Below are 9,545 nucleotides of genomic sequence, written 5' to 3'. Positions count from 1 at the left end.
TAGGGCACTGAGCAGCATCCCTGGTCTCCACCCACTTGATGTCAGTAGCACACCGCCCCCCCCCCCCCCCCCCGCACTTGTGACAACCCAAAATGCCTCCAAACATTGCCAGATGTCTGGTGGGGGAAGGCAGAATCACTGCCCGTTGACAACCACTGGTTTAAAAGCTCAGAACCTGCACTAGTGGTTGAGTCATAAGATCCTGGGGGATCCTTTCTAGACCAATTCTTTCATTCACAGGCAGGGAAACTGAGACAGCGGAAGTCTGCCATGCCCCAGGATAGACCCAAATTCAGTCCCACTCGGCAGTTCTCACCACACTCCCAGACAGCCCAGGGCTCAAGCCCCACCTAGAGTGCTGCCTCCACCCCATCCTTGCCCCCAGCTGGTTCCTGGCATTTTGTGGTTGGTACAAATGATGATCCTGATTTCCAGCCCCAGGCACTTTCCGCACTTCCTTTTTCAGTCCTAGGGTCAGTTGTCACGACTTGCTTCTTCGTTGGGGGAAGGGAGGGGACAGAGGGGCAGGACAGGTGGGCTGCAGCAGATAGAGGTGGGTTGGCGTTAACCAGGTCTTGTCTGAATGTCAATCCCAGAAAGGAAGCTTAATTATATCAGTCATTAACACTAAATGACTAAACGTCATTTAGTGTAAATGACTTTAATTGGATTTATTGCTTCCTAGCTGAAGCCCAAGGTAAGGGAGGGATGGTGAACCTTGCAGAGGATGGATTTCAGAGCTTCAAAGGGGGGCTGCTTTTAGCTGGAGGCTCAGCCCCTCCTTTGGTTTCAAACTCCAGACCCACATGGGTGTTCAACTTTCTATGCCTCTGTTTTCTCACTGGTGAAATGGAGAAGCCTCATGGGGCTGGGCAATGATTCAATAAGACAATGGACACAAGAGCTCTTTGCAGATCCATCTCTGAAGTTCTGTGTGTGAGTGGGGATGTGTCGTTATGATGATTGTCCAGTAAAACCTCCATCCACTGCCCTCCTTCAGGATTCATCCTTGCTTCAAGTCGGTCCTTGCTTCCCAGCTCCCATGGGGACCACTGAAGCCACGCTCCGGATGGAAAACGTGGACGTGAAGGAAGAATGGCAGGACGAAACTCTGCCCAGGTACAGCTCCCTAGGTGTGCGTGTCAGACGTGGAAGGAGTGGGCCCGACGCTGCTCCCAGGTGTGAGGCAGAGGCACCCCAGTTGATCGGGCCAAGTGCATAATTGATATTTGCTGAATTATTTAAGATTGATTTCCCACCTCCCTACCCCACCCATCCCGGCCCAAAGTGCCAAAATAGCTCCCATTCCCACACTATCATAAGAATTCTAAACATTCTTCTAAAACCATCTCATGGGCGGTTACAGTATTCTTACCTGGGTTCCCATGGATTCAGGTAACAGCGTGTTTTTACCTGCAGCAGCCAGAGGGACCCTGTCATACCCCTTAAAAGCCCTGCGGCAGGGACTTCTCTGGCGGTTCAGTGGTTTAGACTCTGTCCTCCTAATGCAGGGGGCCCGGGTTCTATCCCTGTTCAGGGAACTAGATCCCTCATGCCACAGCTAAAGATCCCGCACGTGGCAATGAAGATCCCGTGTGCTGCAACTAGGACCCGGCACAGCCAAAACAAAGCAAAAGGCATGGGGGCTTCCCTGGTGGCGCAGTGGTTGAGAGTCCGCCTGCCAATGCAGGGGACGTGGGTTCGTGCCCTGGTCCAGGAAGATGCCGTGGAGCGGCTGGGCCTGTGGGCCATGGCCGCTGAGCCTGCGCGTCCGGACCCTGTGCTCCACAACGGGAGAGGCCACAACAGTGAGAGGCCCACATACCGAAAAAAAAAAAAAAAAAAAAAAGGCACGGAAACAGATTCTCCCCCAGAGCCTCCAGGAGGAACCAGCCCTGCCAGTGAAACTGATTTCAGACTTACTTCTTTGTCTAGATTCTTAAGAAAATACATACGTGTCGTGTTGTTGTTGTTGTTATTTTTTATTTATTTATTTTTGGCTGCGTTGGGTCCTCGTTGCTGCGCACGGGCTTTCTCTAGTTGCGGCGAGCCAGGACTGCTCTTCGTTGTGGTGTGTGGGCTTCTTATCGCGGTGGCTTCTCTTGTTGCAGAGCACGGGCTCTAGGCGCCCGGGCTTCATACGATTGAATATGCTGAGTATTTCACATACTTGTTTACAGTCTGTTCCCCACCATGGAGCCCACGAGAGCAGGGGCCTTTGGTTTGATCACAGGCATACAGCTGATGCTCAGTGGATATTGGGTGAATGGATGACGGTCATTGGTACGAATTCAAAATTGTAGGAAGCAAGCTGTGCGTGCCCACTGCTGATACACTTGTCTCTCTGTATTCTCCTCTGGCGAGGCGTTGGGTAAAGGAAAATATAGTCAGCACAGGCTCCCCTTAATTCATCAGCTGGATGCAACTGCTCATCGCCCTCCCACTTTTTTTTTTTTTTTTGGCCAGCTTGCAGGATCTTAAGATCTTAGTTCCCCAACCAGGGATCGAACCCGTGCCGATGGCAGTGAAAGTGCAGAGTCCTAACCACTGGATCGCCAGGGAATTCCCTCTCCCTCCCACTTTAATGCAAGGAGTTTACCCACAGGAGATGATGCCCAAGAGTTAGTTGCATAACCATCCAGGAAGGAAGAGTCAAAGGGACTGGGCATATTCACCCTGGAAAGGAGAATTTGGAAAGGATCTCAGTTGGTGAGGGTGCTCAGGGCAGAACAAGGGTGATGGACAGGCATGAAAGGGACGCAGGTTTGAGTCTAAAGTAGACTCTTTGGACTCAAATGGTCCAATCTGTGCATGCTTTGTACGGCCAGCCGGCCCATTCAAAAGCAAAATGGGCTGATGGGGGAGGTCTGGAGCTTCCCGTCCACCTGTCCCAGGAGAAGCTGTGATGTCAAGGGCATCACCCCCTCATTTGAGAATCTTTAGCCCTCTCTCCAGTCTAGTCGTTTTCAGTGTCAATGTTTCACGCACATCCTTATGATTCTTAAAGCGATAGATGGGGACTTCCCTGGTGGTGCGGTGGTTAAGAATCCGCCTGCCAATGCCAAGGACACAAGTTTGATCCCTGGTCCGGGAAGATCCCACATGCCGTGGAGCAACTAAACCCATGTGCCACAACTACTGAGCCAGTGCTCTAGAGCCTGAATGCCACAACTACTGAGCCCGTGTACTGCAACTACTGAAGCCCATGTGCCTAGAGCCCATGCTCCACAACAAGAGAAGCCACCGCAATGAGAAGCCCATGCACCGCAACGAAGAGTAGCCCCCGCTGGCCACAACTAGAGAAAGCCCGCGTGCAGCAACGCAGCCAAAAATAAATAAAAATAAAAAATAAAGTGATAGATCCCCACCTCAGAATAGCCGAGAATCTCTTGTCTGCACAGTACCGTTGTCTTCAGGAAGACAAGTATTTCGGGAAAGAGACGGCGACTTCATTGGAGCCGACCTCCTGTTCTTTCACTGTTAAAATGTTCTTCGTTCTACATTCCCTCTTATAAGTATTTCTCTTTAACTCAATACAAGGAGTGCTGATGCCTGGATTTGTAGAAAGGGGTCTGATGACACCCGGACCTGGCAATTTGGGCGAATTAAGGACTGTTTTTATCAGGGGCTCCTGATGTGGCTAGGAATGCTCCAGAATGGACAAGAGCCACCTTGGGGAGCTGTCCCTCGTTCCCGGCATGGGAGATCTGTTTCCTCCCATGGAAAAGGTGGAAACAGATGGGATGATCTCTGTGGGTTCCTTCCAGCACCAAACACCTGGGGTTTGGAGGCATCTCCAACCAGTGTCAGCATCATTTACCCTGTGGTCCCGTGAACCCTGGCCCCTGTCCGAGACCAAAGCGTCCCTCCGTCTGGACTTTGAGAACCTTCTGATTCAACCCTGCCTGCCCGGGTGGCAAACCCCAACCCTTCCTGGACATAAAAAAAATTCTCTGATGACAGCACAGGACTCACCTTGCTCACTCTAATTTTATTTCAAGCAACACAGTGGAACCAAGAGGGTACGAGCTGTGGAACCGGACAGCCGTGGGTTCAGATTCCAATTCTCCAGTGGGCTCGCTTGCCCACCTTGGGCAGCTCTTCGAGCATCTTTGTGCCTCAGTTTTCCTATCTGTAAAATAGGGACAATCATTCCTGGCTCACGAAGTTGTCGCGAGAAGTCGATGAGGTATGAGTTGCGAGGCAGCTGAGCCAGGCTGTCTAGATGCAGAGGGCTGCCCACGGGACTTGCTGCCCTCAGCCTCATTCTTTTTATCAGCCTGTACCTTGTTCACTCTGGTTCCTTTTTCCCATTCCCCCATAAAAGAGACCCTCCTCTCCCAAGTCTTGTTGAGACAAAGTGGAGCTGACTGCAGCTGCAAATGTGAATTTCAAGTGAGTTTCCCCAGCTGCAGAGGGTTCCTCTCCCTTTTCAGTAGTTCAGTGTTTGCAGGATAGTGGCCTGGCTGTGCAGCCCTGGGGTCAGGGACATGCCTTCGTCAAGGCTCTGTCCTCCTCGTTCTGGGAGAAATGAGTACAGCTCCTTATACAGCGTCCAGCTGCAGCTCAACATAAGCACCTCTGTCTGATGCCAGACAACCCACAATTCTATTCCTTCGAGCTCAATGATCCCTTCCTGGGTGGATCCTCGAGCTGCCCCGGGTGTGTCTGGGTGCTCGCCCTGTGCCCATAGCCCCCTCCTGCTGCCATTGCCTTGTGGCGTCTTCCTGCACCTCCTGCTCTTCTGCAGGTACCTGTGGACCCTCGCTGAGAGAGGGCAGCCTGGAGACGATCCATCTACCTGCCTTGCTTCCACATTCATTTATTCTAGTGATATGCACCGACTGTATGCCAGGCCCTGGGTGAGACGCTGGGGACACGTGGAGAACAGGAGAGCCGCCCTTGTGGGGTGTTCACAGTCTGGTGCAGAGACAGGCCGTCCCTTATAACCTCACAGACCAATGAAAAATTGCAGCTGGGTTCTTGGCACCTGGAGAGCGCCAGGTGGGGTCTGACTGGGTTGGGGACATTGGGGGAGGCGCTGACCCTGAGCTCTGAAGGATGAAGAGGTATGAACAGGGGAAAGAGGCTGGGGGTAGGGGTCAAGCATTCCAAGCAGAGAGAGCAGCACGTGCAAAGGCCCTGAAGCCAGCGGAAGCAGATCGAGGGACTGAAGAAAGGTTGGGTGGGGAAACTGAGGACCAGGGTGGGAAAGGGCTTGGCCCGGGTCTCATAGCTAAGGAGAGGCAGGTACAGGGTTAGATGTCTGAATGGTGTCTCAGCCTGCTCTGCCTTCTATAACCAAGTGGTCGTGGGTTTTGCTTGTAACTTTTTATTCTTTTTTTTCCTTTTTCTTTTTTAATTGGAGTGTAGGTGATTTAGAATGTTGTGTTAGTTTCTACTGTACAGCAAAGTGAGTCAGTTATACAGATACATATATCCACTCTTTTTTATTTATTTTATTTTTGGCTGCATTGGGTCTTCGTTGCAGTGCATGGGCTTCTCATTGCGGTGGCTTCTCTTGTTGCGGAGCACAGGCTCTAGGCACATGAGCTTCAATAGTTGCAGCACGGGGGCTCAGGAGTTGTGGCACATGGGCTTAGTTGCTCCGCGGCATGTGGGATCTTCCCGGACCAGGGATGGAACCCGTGTCCCCTGCATTGGCAGGAGGATTCTTAACCATTCTGTTTGTATCTGCCCACCCCTGCACAGGGCAGGCCAGGCAATGTCCCTCCCCCAGCCCAACACACGCACAGAGGTGATTTCCTGTTGCCCAGCTCAGCAGTCCCTCATGCAGGAGCCGTGGGTTTAGGCCAGGAAGTGATGGCAGGCTCTGAGCAGCCTTAACATCTTCTGCCTTCCTCAACTCCGCCATTCTCTTTCCTGTGCTCCAGCGATGCTGGGCTATCATAGCAGGATACCACACCCCGGGCAGCTTCAACAGCAGACATTTATTCTCTCACAGCTCCAGAGGCTGGATGTCTGAGATCAAGGTGCCAGCAGGGTTGGCTTCTGGTGAGGGCTCTCTTCCTGGCCTTCTCACTGCATCCTCACGTGGTCTTTCCTCTGTGCTTGCATGTGCCGGGGGAGCTTTCTCGTGGCTCTCCCTCTTCTCGTAAGGTCACAGTCCTAGGGGATCAGGGCCCCAACCTTTTGTTTTTTTTGGCCATGCTGCATGTGTACACAAAACGGGCATGTAAGTTGTCTTCAGTCTCAATCTGAAAAAAAGATGCCTCTTTAAAACCTTCTGACTTAATCCGAAGCTTGCTTTTTTTCTTTTTAAAATGGAGGTGAAATTTACATAACATAAAAAGAACCATTTTATTTTATTTTATTCTGTGCCATAAGCATGTGGGATCTTAGTTTCCCAACCAAGAGGTGATGGTGCTGGGGGAGACCAGAGCAAGATGAATGGACAGAGGTGTTGGAAATTGCAGAGAAGGAAAAGGGGCAGATTTATCTGAGTATCTGAAACCACCAAAGTTGCCAATGGATAATTCTTGAATGCCTTTCAGCAGTTCCCTCTCTGGTTCTCCCGACTTAGCTCTGCAGGAGTCCTGTGATAAGCCCCAGTGCTGCTGGCCCTGCATTGAGCCCTCGAAAAGCCTACTTATGCCCAGAAAGAGTTTTGCTGTTACCCTGCACCAGAGGTGGCCGCCGTCAAACAGAAACAGAGGCTGGAAAGCCCTGGGTGGGAGACTGAGGCAGCACAGCCGATCTTAATGCCGTCAAAGCCCTGGGGCACCAGTTGGGAAGCAGGAGGCATGTTCAAAGGTCCTGAGGCCCACAGTTTATTCCCAATTCCCTTCTTTCACACTGTGAGTAACATTAAGCCAGAGGCTAGGATCTGAGGGTGGAATTCGGTCCAGGAGCCACCTCTGAAGCCAGAACTATTGCAATAACAGCTGATTCCGGGTGACAGGTGTTTCTAGATTTTGGCCTTTCCCCGCCACTTACATAATGTGCCCTCACTTGCTCCTTCCTTCAAAACCCTTGCTGAGGGCTGCTTCTCCCAGGTCCAGGCCCGTGACTCACCAAAGCAAGAGAGGAAGAGGCACTTCCTCCCCTTCAAGGGCTCACAGTCGGCCCAGGAAACAAGCAATTAGCACACAGTACCACAGATTCAGTGCTAAAGGAGGCTTCTGAGGCAGGATGCAGGAGTGGGGTGGATGTCAGATTCAGATGGGGCCTCCTGGAGGACGCTGACCTAGCCTGAGAGGCTGAGCAAGTTCACCAGTCAAAGAAAGCAGGAAGTGGCCCTCTAGGCAGAGGGGGTGGGATGTGCAAAGGCACTGGGGCAGAGAGGACCTTGGCATGGTCAGGGGTAGGGGATGCAGTAGGAGAGAAATTTGGATTTCATGCTGACAGGGCATGTGAGTTTCCCAGAGCTGCCATAACAAAATACCAAGAACTTGCTTAAAACACAAGAAATGTTTTCTCTCACAGTTCTGGAGGCTAAAAATCCAAAATCAAGGTGTCAGCAGGGCCATACTCCCTATGAAGGCTCTAGGGAAGGATGCTTCCAGCCACCTCCAGCTTCAGATGGTGGCCGGCAATCCTCGGCCTGCCTTGGCTTGTAGATGCATCACTCCAATCTCTGCCTTCCTCCATCTTTTTATTTTTTAAGCTTGTGTTTTATTTTTACTTTTTAAAATTTTTATTGGAGCACAGTTGATTTACAATGTGTGTTAGTTTCAGGTGTACAGCAGAGTGAATCTGTTATACATATACATATATCCACCCTTTTTCTTTTTTTTTGGCTGCGTTGGGTCTTCATTGCTGCATTCAGGCTTTCTCTAGTTGCAGCAAGTGGGGGCTACTCTCCATTGCAGTGCGTGGGTTTCTCATTGCGGTGGCTTCTCGTGTTGTGGAACACGGCTCTAGGCACGCAGGCTTCAGTTGTTGCAGCACACAGGCTCAGTAGTTGCGGTGCATGAGCTCAGTAGTTGTGGCTCGCAGGCTTTAGAGCGCAGGCTCAGTAGTTGTGATGCATGGGCTTAGTTGCTCTGTGGCGTGTGGGCTTCCCAGACCAGGGCTCGAGCCTGTGTCCCCTGCATTGGCAGGCGGATTCTTAACCTCTGCACCATCAGGGAGGTCCTGCATTCTTTTTTAGATTCTTTTCCCATACAGGCCATTAAAGAGTATTCAGTAGAGTTCCCTGTGCTGTATAGTAGGTCCTTATTAGCTATCTCTTCTGTATATAGTAGTATGTATATGTCAATCCCAGTCTCCCAGTTTATCCCTCCCCCCGACCCCCTGGTAACCATAAGTTTATTTTCTACATCTGTAACTCTATTTCTGTTTTGTAAATAAGTTCATTTGTACGCTTTTTGTAGATTCCACATATAAGCGATATCATGTGTTTGTCTTTCTCTGCCTGACTTACTTCCCTCAGTATGACAATCTCTAGGTCCATCCATGTTGCTGCTAATGGCATTATTTTGTTCTTTTTTATGGCTGAGTAGTATTCCATTACATATATGAGATTTATTTATTTATCCATCCATTCCTCTGTTGATGGACATTTAGGTTGCTTCCATGTCCTGGCTATTTTAAATAGTGCTGCAGTGAACACTGGGGTGCATGTATCTTTTCGAACTATGGTTTTCTCTGGATATACGCCCAGGAGTGGGATTGCTGGATCATATGGTAGCTCTATTTTCAGTTTTTTGAGGAACCTCCATACTGTTCTCCACAGTGGCTGTACAAATTTACATTCCCACCAACAGTGTAGGAGGGTTCCCTTTTCTCCACACTCTCTCCAGCATTTATTGTTTGTAGATTTTTTGATGATGGCCATTCTGCCCGATATGAGGTGATACCTCATTGTAGTTCTTTTTTTTTAATAAATTTATTTGTTTGTTTTTATTTTTGGCTGAGTTGGGTCTTCGTTGCTGTGTGCGGGCTTTCTCTAGTTGCAGCGAGTGGGGGCTACTCTTCGTTGCGGTGCGCGGGCTTCTTATTGTGGTGGCTTCTCTTGTTGCAGAACACGGGCTCCAGGCACGTGGGCTTCAGTAGTTGTGGCACGTGGGCTTCAGTAGTTGTGGCACACGGGCTCTAGAGCACAGGCTCAGTATTTGTGGCGCACGGGCTTAGTTGCTTCGTGGCATGTGGGATCTTCCCGGGCCAGGGCTCAAACCCGTGTGCCCTGAATTGGTAGGCAGATTCTTAACCACTGCGCCCCAGGGAAGCCCCTCATTATAGTTTTTTTTTGTTTGTTTGTTTGTTGCGGTAGGCGGGCCTCTCACTGTTGTGGCCTCTCCCGTTGCGGAGCACAGGCTCCGGACGCGCAGGCTCAGCGGCCATGGCTCACGGACCCAGCCGCTCCACGGCATGTGGGGTCTTCCCGGACCGGGGCACGAACCTGTGTCCCCTGCATCGGCAGGCAAACTCTCAACCACTGCGCCACCAGGGAAGCCCCCCTCATTGTAGTTTTGATCTGAATCTGCCTCCATCTTCACACAGCCTTCTCCTCTGTGTCTCTGTGTCCAAACTTGCCTCTTCTTACAATCATACCACTGATTGGCTGTAGGGCCCACCTTGAT

General features: G+C 50.8%; 1 protein-coding gene across 1 annotated transcript in view; it reads left to right on the top strand.

Moving 5' to 3' along the window:
• The first annotated feature begins 1,042 nt into the window (after positions 1–1,042).
• The window catches only part of ATCAY (ATCAY kinesin light chain interacting caytaxin), a 31,799-nt gene continuing 23,296 nt past the window's right edge, over positions 1,043–9,545 (top strand). The window contains exon 1 of the mRNA XM_065873855.1: positions 1,043–1,119. Within this exon, the coding sequence (XP_065729927.1) occupies positions 1,043–1,119 (77 nt within the window). The remainder of the gene's footprint in view (positions 1,120–9,545) is intronic.

The sequence above is a fragment of the Phocoena phocoena genome, chromosome 3, assembly GCF_963924675.1.
Source record: "Phocoena phocoena chromosome 3, mPhoPho1.1, whole genome shotgun sequence".
Classification (NCBI taxonomy): Eukaryota; Metazoa; Chordata; class Mammalia; order Artiodactyla; family Phocoenidae; genus Phocoena; species Phocoena phocoena.
Note: the sequence above shows the minus strand (reverse complement) of the source record. Positions and strands in the feature narration are given on the sequence as shown.